This window comes from Dipodomys spectabilis, unplaced genomic scaffold (genome assembly GCF_019054845.1).
Source record: "Dipodomys spectabilis isolate Male_0828 unplaced genomic scaffold, ASM1905484v1 ptg000002l, whole genome shotgun sequence".
Taxonomy (NCBI): Eukaryota; Metazoa; Chordata; class Mammalia; order Rodentia; family Heteromyidae; genus Dipodomys; species Dipodomys spectabilis.
The window spans coordinates 40,230,400-40,249,091 of NW_024870679.1; the positions used below are offsets into that span (position 1 = coordinate 40,230,400).

Genomic DNA, 18,692 nt, shown 5'->3' on the forward strand with positions numbered 1-18,692 from the left:
AAAACCAGCACAAGTAGAAATGTCTTTGAGACTGTCCAGTTGACTACCAAAAAACCAGAAGGGAAGCTGTGGTCATGGTAGAGTACCAGCTTGAGGAACAGTGCACACAGGCCCTGAGTTGAAGCCCCAGTATGATTTTATGTGTGTGTGTGTGTGTGTGTGTGTGTGTGTGTGTGTGTACAGAGAGACAGAGAGAGAGAGGGAGGGAGAGAGGGAGATAGGTAGGTAGATAGATAACATTCATACATACATACATACATACATACATAAAACTGATCCTGTTCCCTTCATTGCCTTTAGTTTCTCTCACCTAGCCAAGTCAGCAGTCTCCCAACTGGTACCCTGCCTCTGGTTTATTCTTCTAATCCTTTGCAAGAATGTTCTTTTTGAACTGGATATGGTGTCATATCCCTATAATCTCAGAACTCAGGAGACAGAGCAGAAGGATCTCAAGTTTAGGGCTGGCATGAGGGACTTAGTGAGATCCTGTCTCAAAACAGAACAGCAACAAAAGAATGCTCAATTTGAGATCCCATTTAATCAAGACACACCCTTGTTTAAAACCTTTCCATGGCTCCTACTACCTAGAGAATAAAGTTAAAGCTCTCTTTAAGATGCATATAAATGACTTCTGGATTTGATGCAGGTTAACTTTTCCTCCTTTTTTGCCAGTCATGGGCTTGGATTCAGGGCCTGGGTACTGTCCCTGAGCTTTTTGCTCAAGGCTAGCCCTCTACCTACCACTGGAGCCATAGCACCACTTCTGGCTTTTTCTTTTCTTTTTTTTTTTTTCTTTTGGTCGGTCGCGGGGCTTGAACTCTGGGCCTGGGTGCTGTCCCTGCTCTCTTCAGCAAAAGGCGAGAGCTCTACCTCTTGAGCCACAGCACCACTTCTGGTTTTCTAGTGGTTTATTGGAGATCAGAGTCTCATGGACTTTTCTGCCCGGGCTGGCTTTGAATCATAATCCTCAGATCTCAGCCTCCTGAGTAGCTAGTATTACAGGTGTGAGCCACCGGCACCCAGCTACTTCTAGCTTTTTCTGGTTATATGGTACTGTGGAATCGAACCCAGGGCGTCATGCATGCTAGGCAAGCACTCTACAACTAAGCCACATTCCCGGTCCTAACCTTCCCAATTTTATCATTCTCTACTCTTCACCCTTGTGTATCACACTTTAATTTCTGTCTGATCAACCGTATTTATAGAATCCTGGAATCCTATCAATTTTATACCTCGGAGTCTGCACATTTCTCTAACATCATCTACAGTATCTGTTCTGGTTATTTGTGTAATATCCCACCTTGAAACTTTGTGGCCTACCACAAAAATTATGGATGCAGATCCATTGGAGTAGCCTACATGGGGGTGGGGTGTCTCTTGTAGTTGCAGTCAGATACTGGCTGGTGACTTATATTCACACATGCATCTTGGGTAAGATGGCCAGAAAGCTGGAGCCTGGCTAAGCATCTTTCTCCCTTTCTCTATACCTCCTGTCTTGGGGCTGTTGTCAGTGTGGTAGTCTCAAGGAAGTTGGATTTATACTGGCAGGTCGCTCCCACTGGTATGTGCCTCCCTCCTCCTCCTCCTCCTCCTCCTCTTCTTCTTTCTTCTTCCTTCTCTTCTTCTTCTTCTTCTTCTTCTTCTTCTTCTTCTTCTCCTCCTCCTCCTCCTCCTCCTCCTCCTCCTCCTCCTCCTCCTCCCCTCCTCCTCCTCCTCCTCCACTCCTCCTCCTCCTCCTCCTCCTCCCTCCTCCTCCTCCTCCTCCTCCTCCTCCTCCTCTCTCCTTCTCTTCTTCTTCTTCTTCTTCCTTCTTCTTCTTCTCTTCCTCCTCCTTCTCCTCCTCCTCCTCCTCCTCCTCCTCTCTCCTCCTCCTCCTCCCTCCTCCTCCTCCTCCTCCTCCTCTCTCCTCTTCTTCTTCTTCTTCTTCTTCTTCTTCTTCTTCTTCTTCTTCTTCTTCTTCTTCTTCTTCTTCTTCTTCTTTTCTTCTTCTTCTTCTTCTTCCTCCTCCTCCTCCTCCTCTCTTCCTCCTCCACCTCTTCCTTTTCCACCACCACCACCTCCTCTTCTCTCCTCTCCTCCTCCTCCTCCTCCTCCTCCTCCTTCTTCTTCTTCTCCTCCTCCTCCTCCTTCTCCTCCTCCTCCTCCTCCTCCTTCTTCTTCCCCTTCTTCTTTAGCCAGTCCTGGGGCTTGAACTCTGGGGGCCTGGGTACTGTCCCTGAGCTTCTTTTTTGCTCAAGGCTAGTGGTTTCCCACTTGAGCCACAGCTGTAGTTCAGGTTTTTTGTGATTAATTGGAGATAAGAACCTCAAAGACTTTCTTGCCTGGGATGGCTTTGAACTTGGATCCTTAAATCTCAGCCTCCTGAGTAGCTATGATTAATTGCTGAATTACTGCTATTTTATAATTTGGCAAGATAGAGCCAATCCCTTAGACTCAAGCTATCAGTCAATCAAAGAACTTCTGGAGCATCTGGAAGTAAATCTTAGAAGTTGATTTTCATTCTAAAACCTTTTGTCTGTATTTTCAGGCTTCTACAAAGATAATAACCAAAATATTGAGCATGTAGCAAATAAAAATGTTCATTATGAAGTAGCACTGTACCAAGCACCTTGTATTCATTATTTAATTAATTAGGCCCCACGATGATCTTATGTATTAAAGATGTTGAAAGACTAAGTAAGCTCCTCAAGGCCACATAACAGTGCTATAGACTCATGTTTAGAATCTGTACTATTTATATATTTACTTTTGCATTGGTACTGGGCTTGGACTCAGAGCCTGGGCACTGTCACTTAGCTTTTTTTTCTCAAGGCCTTCACTCTACCATTTGAGCCATGTCTCTATTTTTGGCTTTTTGGAGATAAGCGATTCCTAGACATTCCTGCCTAGCAGGTTTTGAACTGTGCTCTTTAGATCTCAGCCTCTTGAGTAGTGAGTTATAGGTGTGATCCACAGTGCCCTTTATTATTATTATTTTTGGAAACAGGGTCTCACTTGAACTCATGAGCCTCCTGCCTCAGTTTCCCAAGAGTTGGTATTAGAAGTATGCACTACCAGTATGGATTATAATCTGTATTTAAATCTTATCCCGAACACAGCTTTTTCAGAGCAGGTCAGCAGAGTATCACAGAGGTAATGAGGGTGTCACACAGGAATGCTGGAAGAAAAAGGTCTACTGTGTCCTCAGTGTCTTGTGTGGGATCAGCAGGTGGACACTGTGAGGACATCCATAGTAACAATGCACTGGAGACTGATCTTACCACCATGTCCCCTCATACTTCAGGGTGCCCTGGAAAGTCATGGGGTCCATGCCCCTCAAAAGGTGTATAACTGTGGTGGCCCTTTTTTTTTTTTTGGTCGGTCCTAGGGCTTTAACTCTGGGCCTGGACGCTGTCCCCTAGCTCTTCAGTTCAGGGTGAGCACTCTACCATTAGAGCCACAGCGCCACTTCCAGTTTTCTAGTGTTTAATTGGAAATAAGAGTCTCACAGACTTTCCTGCCCAGGCTGTCTTCGAACAGAGATACTCAAATCTTAGCCTCCTGAGTAGCTAGGATTATAGCTAGGATTATAGTGAGCCACTGGGGCCTGACTGCCTGTGGTCCTTTTGCTATTCATTGGCCCTTCTCCATTATGACCTTTTTTCCAGTACATGAAATGTGGTATTTCCTTACTTGGCATGTTTTTTGTTTTTTTGTCAGTCTTGGGCTTGAACTCTGGGCCTGGGTACCCACCCCCTGCGCTCTTCAGCTCAAGGCGAGCGCTCTACCACTTGAACCACAGCTTGCCATGGGATTTTGAAAGTGGAATTCATGTTTGTTAGGCAAGTTTTCAGAAGGAAAGAATGCTGGCTATGCTTGATCATCTGTGCCAGTCCTTCCATATCTTCATGTACCTGGAGGCTGGGACAGCTGAGAAGCTTAGCTAATGTGGAAGCCACAATTCATTAATACCTCTGGCTTTTGCAATTTACTATTACCTACTTGAGGAATGAAAGTTGTTATTTATTTATTTTGTCAGTACTGGGGTTTGAACTCAGGGCCTTGGCACTGTCTCTGAATCTTTTTGCTTAAGGTTAGCACTTTATTACTTGAGTCACAGTGTTACTTCCAGCTTTTCTGGTGGGTAATTGGAGATAAGAGTCTCATGGAGGGCTGGGAAGGTGGCTCAGTGGTAGAGCGCTTGCCTTGCATGTATGAGGCCCTGGGTTCGATTCCTCAGCACCACATATGCAAAAAGAAAAAAACCAGAAGTGGCGCCGTAGCTCAAGTGGTAGAGTGCTAGCCTTGAGCTGAAGAGCTGAAGGACAGTGCCCAGGCCCAGAGTTCAGGCCCCACGACTGGACCAAAAAAAAAAAGAGTCTCATGGACTTTCTTGCCTGGGCTTGGCTTTGAACCATGATCCTCAGATCTCAGCCTCCTGAGTAACTATGATTACAGGCATGAGCCACCTGTGCCTGGCTTTTATTTTTCATTTATTTATTTGGCAGAGGGGTGTGCAATCCTGGGATTTTGAACTCAGGCCTTGGGCAGCTGTCTTTGAGCTTCTTTTGTTCAAAGCTAGCATTCTACCACTTGAGCCACAGTTCTACTTTCTGCCTTTTTGGTATTTTATTTGAGATAAGAGTCTGGCTTCCCAAAGCAATCCTCAGATCTCAGTCTCTTGAGTAGCTAGGATTATAGGCATGAGCCATCAGCATCCAGCTGGCTTTTTTTTTTAATGCTAATAAGAATCCTGTATCATATTCTTCAAAACCTTCTGTATCTAAATTGTCAATGAGTCCCCTGATGTAGTAAAGTTTGGTCCACTTTAATTCAGCAGTTGTATGTCTCAAACCTAGAAAACCAGCATGAGACAATTCTGGCTTGCTGGCTTAAAGAAAGATTCCACATTACTAACTAAGATGACAGTGCAAATTAGAAAGTATTCTCTCACTCTATGGCCTTCAGATATTGGCTAAATACACATTGCTTTAGTAAGTTGTTTTCCCAACATAGCCACAAATGGTTGTGAGCATCTTAGAGCATAATTTAGAGGTCAGAACACTTAGAAGTCTTACATGGAAGTGTTAAAATCTAAATTAGACTCTGTCTGTCTGTCTCTGTCTCTGTCTCTCTCTCTCTCTCTCTTCTCTTTCTCTATCTTTCCTTCTTGGGCTGATACTGGGGCTTGAACTCTGAGTCTCAAGATCTTACTTAGCTTTTGTGCTCAAGGCTGTCCTGCTACCACTTGATTTCATACCTCCACTCTGGCTTTTTAAACTTCTTTATCTTTTGTTCGTCATGGAGCTTGAACTCAAGGCCTGGGTGCTGTTCCTGAGCTCTTTTTGCTCAAAGTTAGTGCTCTACCACTTTGAGACCACTTCTAGTTTTTCTTGTGACTAATTGTAGATAAGATTCTCATAGACTTTCCTACCAGGCTAGCTTTGAACTGTCATCCTCAAATCTCAAACTTTTTAAGTATCTAGGATTATAGGCGTGAGTCATCTGTGCCCAGCTTACTTCTGGCTTTTTTGCTGGTTAACTGGAGATAAGAGTCTCTCCAATTTTTTTTTTTTGGGGGGGTCAGTCATGGGGCTTGAACTCTGGGCCTGGGTGCTGGTGGCTCTGAGCTCTTCAGCTCAAGGCGAGCACTCTACCACTTGAGCCACAGTGCCACTTCTGGTTTTCTGGTGGTTAATTGGAGATAAGAGTCTCATAGACTTTACTGCCCGGGCTGGCTTTGAACCATGATCCTCAGATCTCAGCCTTCTGAGTAGCTAGGATTACAGGTGTGAGCCACAGGTGCCCCCACATAGTCTTTCAGGTTTATCTGCTCAGGCTGGCTTTGAGCCATGATCCTCAGATATCATCTTCCCCAGCAGCTAGGATTACAGGGATGAGCTATCAGCACCTGGCCTTAGTCTCTTATTAACTTTGGCTTCTTTCTTTTTATGTGTTATGTCTCCCAGCCAAAGACCAGATCTCTCAGGGGATTGAAGAGAAAGACCCTCCAAAGAGTCACCCTTATTCTGTGGAGACACCATATGGCTTTCACTTAGACCTCGACTTCCTCAAGTATGTGGATGACATTGAAAAGGGAAACACCCTCAAAAGAATTCCTATCCACAGAAGAGCCAAACAGGCCAAGTTCAGCACCTTACCCCCGAAACTTCAGTCTTCTGGACAGTGTGGCTCGTCCTCATGTTCTTCTTCCTCAGCAAAACTGGTCTCCAGTGGTACCGAGCAAGGTGTCCCTGGGGACCCCGGAGCAAAGCCAGGCCCTGCGGCTGGGTGATCCTCTCCAGGGCCCAGCCAGTGGGAACGAGCACAGCTACCACAGGAAGGCCCTGTTGGCAGAGGCCTCCAGACAGTTGGAGGCTCCTGGTCCAGAGGATGCTGATCTGGCCTCTGGGACCAGTCGGCCTCAGCTTTTGAGAGCATCCAGCATGCCTACCACACTGCTGCAAAACAGGGCCTCAGAGGAGGCAAGCGTGGGCCCGGGGCTCCCTGTGCCTCCAGCCCTGCCTCCACTTCTGGGAGAAGACAGTGCCTGCGATGGTGCCTTTGGCCCCGCGGAAGGATTTGCAGGTTTTCATAGCTCCAGCCCTCAAGCATCGGCCCAGCTGACTAGTAGGGAGCTGGAAGATGGAGTGCTGGTCCAGAAGGGGACTGAGTCTGCAGAGGGTGAAGTAGAGACCCCAAAACACCTGTGCCTCCCAGGCCCTCCTTCCTCATTCCAGAAGATTGTTCCAGATGATAGGGAAGGAGAACACGGAAGCAGAGCAGAAGTGGTGTTCACACCTGACTCCTCCACGCCCAGCCCTCCACCTCTGCCATCACCCATCCCGGAGAATGAGCTCCTGCTGGAGGAGATCGAGCTCAGCATCAGCGAGATCCCACCCCCGCCCCCTGTGGAGGTGGATGTGAGAAGCATTGGTGTCCGGGTCACTGAGGAAAGCCTAGGCCTGGTGGGGCTCGATCCCAGTGCCATCTCCAGTCTAAAGCAGCAGATCTCCGCCCTCGAGGGTGAGTTATCCGGAAGCACAGAGGAGCTGGCCCAGGTCAGAGCTGCCCTCCAGCAACACAAAGAGGAAATCAAGGCCAGAGAGCAGAGAATTCAAGAGCTAGAGTCCTCCCTAGCCCAGTTAGAAGAAAAGCTTAGCCAAGAGAATGCCAGAGCTGCTCAGGTTCAGATTGATGCCATGGTTAACACAGATCCTATCCTTGGCCTCATCCCCTGGGAGTCATGTGACAAGAGCATCGGGGTCAACCTGAGCATCGCAGACTCTGAAAGCTGGGGACCCAGGGCACAGGACTATGGCCTCTTACGGGGGCAGAACAGCCCCACAGCAGGGGGGCAGAGTCCTGAAGAACGTGTGCCACCCCATCTGTCACTGCCCAAGGGACCAGAGAAGGGCCTTGCCTCTTCTTTTTGTAGCTGCCTGTCCACTGAGCTCAGAATCGAAGAAGATGTCTCTGAGCCAGATAGATCCCTACAGGCAGCAGTGGAAGGCCCGGCCAGGGCAGTAGACGGCTCTTCATGGAGTAGCCACAGAGAGGCCACCCCAGCAGCAATGCAGGAGGCCAGTGCAGAGCTCCCTGGAAAAGAGCACCCAGAACGACCAGCAAGCTCCCCGACGGATGTCACGATTGGCCAGTACGTGAAGAAGATCCAGGAGCTCCTGCAGGAGCAGTGGAACTGCCTGGAGCATGGGTACCCAGAGCTGGCCAGCGCCATCAAGCAGCCTGCCTCCAAGCTCAGCAGCATCCAGAGCCAGCTGCTCAGCTCCCTCAATCTACTGCTGTCTGCCTACTCTGCCCAGGAACCTGCTCAGAAGGATCCCTCAGCTCCTTCCTCCTCGCCAATAGGTAAACACTGGGGTGCCAGACCAGGAATTGTCTCTCCTTTATAGCACAAGTTGGAAGGGGAAAGGGTTTTAGTTGCATTAGTGTGGTTTTTTTTTATATGCATGTACTTGTGTGTGTGTGTGTGTGTGTGTGTGTGTGTGTGTGTGTGTATGATTTTATCACCTCCAGGAATCTGATAGAAAACAATTGATCTATATAAAAGTGGGAGGGGGCTGGTACTTCTACTCTTTGTTGTAGGGGAGGCTCTGATTGCAGGGCCACCACATACAGCTATGAGACAGTGCAGGCCATGGAGGCGCTAGCAGGATCCGAGTAGAAATTCAGCCCACAGTCTGTCTGCCAGGCCGTGCAGCTGCAGCTCTTGGTCTGTAGAGATGGTGCTTAGTCTCATTTGCATGGCATAAAGTCTAGGGCTAGGGCTAAGTGTGGTGCTGCTGTGTGCTCTGCCAGCGTCTCTTCCTGGTCTCCCGGGCTCTGGCATTCCTGCCTTCCTTTTCAGCTCTCCCACATTAGAAATCCTCCACAAGCCAGGGGCCAATGGCTCACGCCTGTAATCTTAACTATTCAGAAAGCTGAGATCTGAGGACTGTGGTTTGAAGCCAGACCAGGCAGACAAGTGCAGGACTCTTATCTCCAATTAACCACCAAAAAGCTAGAAGTGGAGCTGTGGCTCAAGTGTTAGAGCACCAGCCTTGAGTGAAAAAGCTAAGGGACAGAGCCTGGGCTCTGAATTCAAGCCCCTGGACTGGTATTTTTAAAAAATCTCAAGCTCTCTCTCTCTCTCTCTTTCTCTCTTTCTCTCTCTCTTTCTGTCTCTCTCTCACACACACACACTCTTGTGCGCACACACGCACACCCTTCTTCTAACAGGTCACACCCTCTTCACTATTGAATAAAATGGAATCATATTGTGCTTATGCTCAGTGGGTAGATCTGCTTCCTGCCACAGGCACAAGTTGGCTGCTTCCTCGTGTTGATTCTAGTTCTAGTCTTGCCCATTGGGAAATGCTTCCTGTTGCACAGAGCACAGCATGAGGCTTGTGTGTGTCCGCTGTGTGCCCAGTGCCATCACTGTCTCCACATCACATGTAAGGACTTGCATGTGATCCAGAAAGGACCACTGAGGGGTCTTGAGCAGACCTGGGGGATTCTGGACTACAAGTCAAGACCTGAGTTGTCCTGCTCTGCTATTTGCTGAGCAAGTCTAGGCCTCAGATTTCTCAGCCATAGGACAAGGACGGCAGAGGCATCTCTACCACATGGTTCTCTGAGAGAGTAGTGTTCCAGTAACTGCAGTCCATCATCCACAATAGAGAGAGATATTACTTACCCAAATACTTCTAAGGACATTGACCAGAAGGCCGCGCCTCCTTTGAAAGCCCTCAAGACCTTTGCTTTGCATTATCTGGTCCACTGTCCTTCTTTGCTTCTTCATACCTTCAACCTGTATTCCCTGTATTGGTGCTGGTCCTGGGGCTTGACTTTAGGGCCTGAAGAGTGACTATGAGCTTTTGTACTCAAGGCTAGTGCACTCTACCACTTGAGCTAAAGCTCCACTTCTAGCTTTTTGATGGTTAATTGGAGATTGACTCACAGACTTTCCCACCAGAGCTGGTTTTGAACCTTGATCCTCAGTTCTCAGCCTCTTGAGTAGCTAGGATTACTGGAATGAACTCCCACTATACCCAGCTAGAATCCTCGTTTTGCTACCTCAAGATCATTCTAATCTGTGATGTTGTATCTGCCTAGAGATCTCCCCGTCGACCAGCCTTAAATCCATAATGAAAAAGAAAGACTATGGCTTCCGTGCAGGAGGTAATGGGACCAAAAAGAACCTTCAGTTTGTTGGGGTTAACGGTGGGTAAGCATCGCCTGCTGCTGCTTCCTCTCCTGCTGTTGTCCTTACTGCTCTGTTCCTGGGGGAAGCATCTGGTTTGTGTTCTACGAGGGATTTAATCTCCAGGGTCATTTAAAACTTCGTGTCAGGTGTACATGGAGTTTGGCTCATTACCAGCTGTGAGCTTCTGTTTTTAATATACCTAGGGTATGGTTTCCCCAGGGCCAGGACTCCAAGTGACTTCTAGGAACTTACCTGAGTACCTGATCCCTTTGAGGAAGGCCTTTAACTTGAACCACAGCACTTAAGCTAGCCCAAGCTCAGATGAACTTTAAGTTTTACCAGTTAAGTTGGGTGCTGGTGGCTCAGGCCTGTAATCCTAACTATTCTGGAGGCTGAGATCTAAGGATTGCAGTTTGAAGACAACCTGGGCAGAAAAGTCCATGAGACTCTTATTTCCAATTAACTACCCCCAAACCAGCCTTGGATTCAAGCCCCATGACTGGAAAAAAAATGGATCAGTTTATTTATTTACTTACTTATCATCTTAGGTATCAAACCCAAGGCTTTGAGCAAGCTAGGTAAATGCTCTCCCACTAAACTGAACCCCAGCCCAATCCATTTAATTTTTTCTTCCTTTAGCTTAAGTCCCATCCCAGAGAACTAGACTATTGGTGTAGAGCATGAATCATACCTTCCATACTTGAGACAAATGAACATTTGGTTTAGAAGGTAGTAGAGAGCTAGAAGTGGCTCAAGTGGTAAGACGCCAATTGATCAAGAAGCCAAGTAAGAGTGAGACCTGAATTCAAGCCCCAATACCCTAAAAACAAAGGCAATCTGGAATATAGTCATGAAGAGAAGAGCATATTAAGTAATTTTTGTCCCTGTGTGAACATGATAGTATGTACACAGATTAAGATATCCATGATGGGAACTGGACAATATAATCCCATGGGAACACTGTGACATATAGATTGTAATCTGTCATTGACTGATGCATTATTGAGTGATACCTGGCTATATTTCCTAAACTTGTCATTAAAAGTAGTTAAATGCCAATAGTATGCTAGATTGTGGGAATACTAAAAGTTAAGTAAATTCTAATCGTTTAAAATTTAACATTTAAAATACTGGGTGTTGGTGGCTCATACCTATAATCCTAATTACTCAGGAATTTGAGATCTGGAGCCTGGGCAGAAAACGCTGCAAGATTCCATCAACAGTCAGTGAAAGACTGCCTGGAGGCTTGGCTAAAGCAGCAAGAGCTAGCCTTCACCCAGCAAGCCAAGTTAGAGCAAAGTCCTAAATTCAAGCCCTGGGACATCAGCAAAAAAGTGGGATAGGGCTAGAGGCCTGATTCACATAGTGGAGTATCTGGCTAGCAAGTGTAGGGCCTTCAGTTCAAAACCCAAAAGACCTTTATTAAGTGCCAGCAACCTGCTAGGTGGTACCTTTTTTTTTTTTTAAGGAATAAATCCTGGTCCCTACTTTATAAAGCTCACAAATGAGTTAAGAAACAAAAAGGAAAAAAAGAAAAAAGAAACAAAAAAGAGCTGCTCATACACCAAAATAAGTTCCCTGGTAAGGATGTACAGGGTGCTGTGGGATCCTAAAGGAAGCTCCCCCAACCTAGCAGGCAATGGGTCCAGAAGGCTGCCAAGAAGGAGAGTCCTTCCTAATTCAAGTCACACTGAAAGGGCATCATTGCTGAGGTTATTCAGGAAAGCATCAGAAATCATGAAATGGGGTATCACAGGCAACTCACACTTCAGTGGCCTGGTAAGAAAGTAATATGTTTTGATCGTTTGCCACTTAGTGTTCTAAAGAGGAGAATCAGCCTAATGTAGTTCACTGTCCCCAGGCGTGGAAGGCCCTAGTCATTGCTCAGCCTGCCTTATCTACCCACCCTCTGGCTTGTGCCTTCCCTCACTCCACCCCCCCTCGCCCCCGCCCCCCCCCCATCAGAGCTCATATTCATTCATTTCCCCCCTTCCCCTAGTGCTTCTTCTGGGCATTGCCAGTATCTAGTACTCAAATGCTCACAAGGGGAGCATTGAAGTCTTATTCTCAGCTCTGAAGACTCTGACATAGTATACCTCAAGTGCGATTCACCTCCTGCAAACACTTCCCATAGGAAGTCAAGGTTAATTGTGTTTTGCTGGGCTCCAGTGGCTCACGCCTGTAATCTTAGCTACTCGGGAGGCTGAATTTGAGGATTGAGGTTCAGCCTGGGCAGGAAAGTCTGTGAAGCTCTTTATCTCCAGTTAACCACCAGAAAATCAGAAGTGGCCTGTGGCTCAAGTGGTAGAGTGCTTGCCTTGAACTGAAGAGCTCAAAGACAGCACCCAGGCCCAGAGTTCAAGCCCCACAACTGACAAAAAAAAAAAAAAAGAAAAAGAAAAAAAGAATTTGTGTTATGGGCTGGGCTTGGTGGTTTATGCTTGTAATCCCAGCTATTGGGAAGGTGAAAATAGGAGGTTTACAGTCCAAGCTGGGCAAGCTATCTGAAAAACAGAAAGCAAAAGAACTGGGAGTGGCCCAAGTAGTGGAGCACTTGACCTAGCAAAGTGCAATCCCAGTACCACACATACAGTAAGGAAGGAAGGAAGGAAGGAAGGAAGGGAGGGAAGGAAGGCAGAAGGGAGGGAAGAAAATAACCTATATCATACACACATACACAAAAAAAGAAAAGGAAGGAAGGAAAGAAGAAAATAACCTATATTCTTATGAGAATAACCCTGCCTCTCAACACTGTTCACTCTGTCTTATGACTTATTTATTTTATCCATTGTTTTAATCACTATATGAATATAATAGTTGATCCTGTGTTTATTTTTCTGCCTCTTTCTACTGGCATATTAGCTCCCTTAGGGCAAGGACTTTGTTAGAACATTTAGAACACTCCCTAGTACCTAGGTACTTACTAAATTTTTGCTGAATGAATGTATTTACTTCCAGGTAGCTTTTATGGAAACAATTTTAAGATAAGCTGTGCTTGGTAAACATACTATGCCCCTACTTAATCACAAAAACAGAAGGTTCCAAGCTCAAAAGTTCTAAAAGTTTCCAAGCAGAAACACCTGATGTTGAAGCAGGTGGGAATGTGAGTGTACTGGAGAGAAGGCTGGGTGTGCAAATCCAGTGAGCACAGAAGCCTTATGTGAAGGTGCCCACGTGGAGAAAGGAAGCCATGGGCCCCATGGCTGTGTCCAGTGCCCTTCAAACGCAGATCTGAACTGCATTTCTCCATTCCGGTCTTCTGTTGAACATCAGCATTAGAATCAGTAAATCTCCTAGGACTTCACTGGCCTCTTGTGTGATTCCTCACTGGAGTTTCTTCAGGCTGAATGTAAAGATCGCTGCTCGGGGGAAGGGGGTCGTTCCAAGTCAAGTGACTAGGATCTCACTTTCGCTGAAAGCAGAGGTTCAAATGGTGCATCTGAGAAAGGCCAATGCTGTGTTCACACGTGTGTACCACACAGAACCCACTCCTTGCCAAATGTACCCTGGGCCACAGCAAGAGAACTAAAGGAGGGCTCCTGACCACCCAGTGTCATGACTTAATCTGGCAGTTCAAGACACTCAGAGCACATAGGGAGATGTTTGCATGGATTTGGGTCTAACATTAGGATTCCAGAAGCAAAACTTCCATGGCCATTTGGGACTCTCTAGATTGTCTGAATGCAATGGCCAATTAAAGGCAGGCTGCTCAGTGTTTGCAGCTGAGTGCAGTTTATTATCTTTTATGTGGGTGTGGATATGGGTGTGTTGCTAGTCCTAGGGCTTGAACTCTGGGCTTGGGCGCTATCCCTCAGCTCTTCAGCCAAGGCTAGCACGCTCTACCACTTTAGCTACAGTGCCACTTCTGGTTTTCTAGTGGTTTATTAGAGATAAGAGTCTCACAGACTTTCCTGCCCCAGCTAGCTTTGAACTATGATTCTCAGATCTCAGCCTCCTGAGTAGTTAGGATTAAAGGCGTGAGCCACCAGCGCTGGGCCAGCTTATTATCTTTTTCTCCCCAAATAACGTCCAGCATCAGAACCTCCCTGCTTCTCTGACACTGGAGTTCTTCAGAATCCCTTACCCCAACCTACAGAAGCAGGTCACAGAGAATGTGGTTAGCACACTGGGAGGGGTATCTGAGGCTCACCTTGATTTCACCGGGGTGGACATGGGTCCTCTCAGGAAGGACAGACTGAGTGACCTTCGTGTCCTCTCCTAGCTATGAGACCACCTCCAGCGAGGACACCAGCGGTGAAGACAGCTCCCCTGAAGACTTGTCTGAGAGTGAGGTGGAAAAGAAATGCGATGGTCCAGAACCCAGGCAGGGCAGGGATGCCCACCCCAGCTGTGAGCCTGGGCAGGCTGCCTCCCAAGGCATCCTCAGCACACCCCAGGAAGATGGGCCTGGAGAAGAAGTCTCCCATCCCAAGACTGAGAGGTGAGTCAGATGGATACAGTGGGCTCCTGTTCTTCTGCCGAGGGGCAAAGATGTATTGTCATCCTTCTATCCAATTGCTTGGTCCTGTTGTCCTTCGTTTTGTTTCCATTCAGCAGTGAGTTTCTGTTCTATGCTGAATAGTTAAGCTAAATGGAATACAGTCATGCCCAGAGTTCTGTTTATAAACTCAGTATTTACAAAGTACTGGAAATGTGAGGCACTTTCTAAATATTGACTCTTTCTTCCTCCCTTCCCCTTCCTTTCCCTCTGTTCCTCTTCCTTTTGCTTGCTTGCTTTTTCTCTCCCTCTTTCCTTCCTTCCCTTCTTCCTTTTCTTTCCCCCCTCCCTCCTTCCTTACTTCGCTCTCTGTCCTTCTTCCTTCCTTCTAGTCTCTCTCTGACCCTATATAGCTGAAGCTGATCTCAAACTAATGATATTCTTCCTCAACCTTCTGAGTGCTGGAATTTGGAATTACAGGCATGTACTACATGCATAGCTGCAAAAGTATTATTTATATTATCTTTTTAACAATCCTGCAAAGAAACAATGACTGTTGCCCCCTACTTCACTGATGTAGATGCAGGCAGAGAGCAGCAGCCGCAAAGAGAGGACCCAGGATCTTCTGACTGAAACTTGTCTCCCCTCAGTTGGCCGCACTGCCATCATCTTTTAAAGTGATAGGTAGTCATACACATGACAAAGAGTACTGCCTTTTCAGTTGGACATGCTTCCATTGACCAAGTCCTTAAGCTGATGTTGCTTCAGGCTCCTCATCTGAAAAATGTGGACAGTAGCAACCTGTCAGCTTTGATTTCAAGTTGGTGTAAGAACAAACAGTAGTATGCTTGGTACCATGTCTGCCGGGGGGGTAGGCTCTCTAAAGAAGTAGACATAGGTGGTCAGGGCCACTGTCATCATCATCACCATCTGGGGGGCTAGGCTGGAAGAGGGGCAAGCAGGCGTGTGCACAAGCTGTCAAGCAGGTCCATGATCAGACTGTGATTAGCAAGTGTCATTTAAGTCTTACTGAGGCCTCTGGATGCTGAACATCTGCCTTCAAGGGGACCTGGAAGAGTGTTTGCCCCATGACTCCTGGCCTCAAGGCTTCCCATTTGATGGGTTCTATTAGTACTTAGGGGATCCTTCATGGAGGAGTAAATAACCCGAAGAATTTTGTTGGTGGTGGGGGTAGTTGTGGGGCTTGAACTCAGGGCCTGGTCGCTGTCTCAGAGCTTTTACCCTCAAAGCTAGTGCTCTACCACTTTGAACCAGAGCTCTTCTTCTAATTTTGTGGTAAGAGTCTCATGGACTTTTCTGCCCAGGCTGACTTCGAATGTTGACCCTCAGATCTCAACCCTTCTGAGTAGCTCAGATTATAGGTATGAGCCACCAACACCCAGTTAACCTGCAGATATTTGTTGGTATAGGTTGAGTTCTTTGGATTTTTCTAGTTACCTAGGCACCCAGAGTCAAGAAGGCAGAGAGAGCGTCGGGGCCTCTGTTGGGTTCTTGGCTGAGAGTGCTTGGTTCATCTGCTCCAGTCACTGGCAGAGGGGACAGCAAGAGAGAACTTGCTCTTCAGAAGAGTTCAGGAGACCAGGGAACTGTGAGCAATCCCCCCTCCTCTGTTACTGAGGAATCTTCCTGACCCTGGGGAGGGGGTAGTCTATCTAGTCTGTGTATAGGAGCTACTGGGAAGTGAGTTATTTTGTCCATTTTACAGAGATGTGATTCTCTCTTGTGTTTTTCTGTCTTTTAGATGTAAGCCCTCAGAAGAGTTTCTTAATGCATGTCGAACATTGAGCCAACATCTGCCAGAAACTGGGACCACCCCCAACCAGCTCTTGGTATTCTCATTTTTCTTGTCCTATAGAGACCTCTGGTAGAGTGACGGTGGCAGGCATAGGAGTGCCCACACTAGCTGAGGAGTCCCCCGGGAATTCTGTCACCACCCCAAACACTGCCACCTTAGGTGAAGGACTGCACTCAACAAGGAGAGAGAACAATGTACATGAGAAGGCGGCCAAGGTCGCAGAGGGGCTGTCATTTGTGTAGTTCACTAAGATGATATGTCAAGGTTATTTACCCAGACCAAAGAAGCTACCTGGAGTGGTTATTATAAATGATTTCATGCTCGTTGTGGAAAGAGCACTGGATTTGGAGTCTCTTAAGTCCATGTGACCAGGTGGAAGCCCTGGCAGAGCTGTGTGGCTTTGGAAGTCATATACCCTTTCTGGAGTGTTTGCAATCAAACCCAGGGTCTGAGGCTTATGTTAGACAAGTGCTCTACCATTCCACTCAGCCACATTCCCACCCCCCATTTTTCTCTTCTCTTCTTTTCTTTTCTTTCTTTTCTGTCCCTCAGCTCTTCAGCTCAAGGCTAGCATTCTACCACTTGAGCCACAGCGCCACTTCCAGTTTTCTGGTGGTTATTTGGAGAAAAGAGCCTGCCCAGGCTGGCTCTGGACTGTGATCCTCAGATCTTAACCTCCTGAGTAACTAGGATTACAGGCATGAGCCACCAGCACCCTTTTCTTTTTTTGAAACAATCTTAACTATGGAATGCAGGCTGGCCCTGAACTCATGATCATGCTATCTATGCCTTTCGTCTTCTTTTTTGGTTGTTGTTGTTGGTTGTGGGGCTTGAACTTAGGCCTTGGGCACTGTCTCTTAATTCTTTTGCTCAAGGCTAGCATTCTACCACTTTGAGCCACAGCTCCACTGCCAATTTTTGAGTGGTTAATTGGAGATAAGAGTTTCAGCAAGACTTTTCTTCCCGGACTGGCTTTGAACTGCAATCCTCAGATCTCAGCCTCCTGAATGGCAAGGGTTGCAGACATGGGCCACCAGTACCTGGCTAAGCCATAGCTTTTTAAGGTAAATAATCTAAATGTGTCATAAATGTGTCATCTTTTTTGTGTGTGCTGGAACTAGGCTTGAACTGAGGGCCTGGGCACTGTCCCTTAGCTTTTTTTTTTTTTTTTTTTTTTTTTAATGGGGCTTGAACTCTAGGCCTGGGTGCTGTTCTTCAGCTCAAGGCTAGCACTGACCACTTGAGCCACAGTTCCACTTCTGGCTTTTTTTTTTTTATGTGGTGCTAAGGAATCGAACTCAGGGCCTCATGCATGCGAGGCAAGCACTCTACCACTGAGCCACATTCCCAGTCCTAAAAGCCTCATCTTTAAACACATATCATTTGTTACACTTGGATCACATCATACACCAAAATGACCAGTACTGGCACACTTCTCACAAATAATTCAAAAAGAGACAAATCCTACAGATATCAGGGTCCTGGGTTCTACGATTAGGCTGTTAGATCTTTTACTCTGAAGAGTCTAACAAAGCTTAAGACTGGAAGTAGGGCACACATACCTATGTGGCTTTTACTCTTGCATAAGCTGGTGTGCTGTGGTCTTAGTTTCTTTCCTATTGCTGCAGATACAGGTTTTCAGCTAAACCCAGTTAAAAACAGACAAGGGTTCTATTAGTGTCTAGAGCAGATCAATACAGGTTGGCTGTGTCTGTGAGAGAGGTCTCATACATATAGGATATGGGGTACATACAAGATGCAAGCTTATAATGATTTATCATCTGGCAAAGTGATGTTCTGCTCCTGGCTATGGCATTGCCAGCCTAGTGCTCCTTTCTCCCTTGTAACCACAGGTACGAAGTATGTTGCTTATTCCCACCCTTTCCATGTCCCCAGATAAATCACACAGAGAGCTCCAGGGCTGGGGAGGGACAAAAGCAGAAACATAAAAATCAGATCTGTCCTGGTGTGAGGTGCAAGCCCCAGCTAGGGCAGCCCAGGGCAGGGAACCTCTTGGAAACGGAATATTCGGGGGTTTCAGAGGCAAAGCTTGAACACCATCAGTCAGGAGTGGTTCCGTGTGTCCAGCCGGAAGTCATCTAGCCCTGCTGTGGTGGCTGCCTACCTCCTTGGGATCCAGCCTCACTCCCCACATCTCCTGAAACTGCTGGTCAACTTGGCTGATCGCAACGGGAACACGGCCCTTCATTACAGCGTGTCGCACTCCAACTTCGCTATAGTGAAGCTGCTGCTGGACACAGGTCAGAGGTGGTTCACTAGAGTCTGCATCCCTCTCTCAAGGGCTACTTTAAAAAAAAAAGAGAGAGATGGGTGCCTATGGCTCACACCTGTATTCCTAGCTACTCAAGAGGCTGAGATCTGAGGTTCCTGGTTCAAAGCCAGACCAGGCAGGAAAGTCCGTGAGACCTTTTTTTTTTTTTTCTCCTGGTTCTGGAGCTTGAACTCAGGACCTGGGCGCTGTCCCTGAACCTCTTTGTGCTCAAGGCTAGCGCTCTATCACTTGAGCCACAGCACCACTTCTGGCTGTCTCTAAGTGATTTATTGGAAATAGTCTCATGGGGACTTTTCTGCCTTGGTTGGCTTCACAGGAAGATCCTCAGGTCTCAGCCTCCTGAGTAGCTAGGATTACTGGCATATGCCACTGGCATCCAGCTCCATGAGACTTTTATTTCCAATTAACTACCAAAAAGCCAGTGGTGGAGCTAAGGTTCTAGTAGTAGAGCACCAGT

The 18,692-nt window shown here is 47.0% G+C and overlaps 1 protein-coding gene across 1 annotated transcript in view; it reads left to right on the forward strand.

Annotated features, from left to right (window-relative positions):
* The window catches only part of Kank4 (KN motif and ankyrin repeat domains 4), a 38,603-nt gene that overhangs the window by 9,092 nt on the left and 10,819 nt on the right, over nucleotides 1-18,692 (forward strand). Inside the window, 6 exon segments of the mRNA XM_042680140.1 lie at nucleotides 5,949-6,139; nucleotides 6,141-7,848; nucleotides 9,598-9,709; nucleotides 13,911-14,129; nucleotides 15,889-15,976; nucleotides 17,984-18,203. Of these exon segments, the coding sequence (XP_042536074.1) occupies nucleotides 5,949-6,139; nucleotides 6,141-7,848; nucleotides 9,598-9,709; nucleotides 13,911-14,129; nucleotides 15,889-15,976; nucleotides 17,984-18,203 (2,538 nt within the window).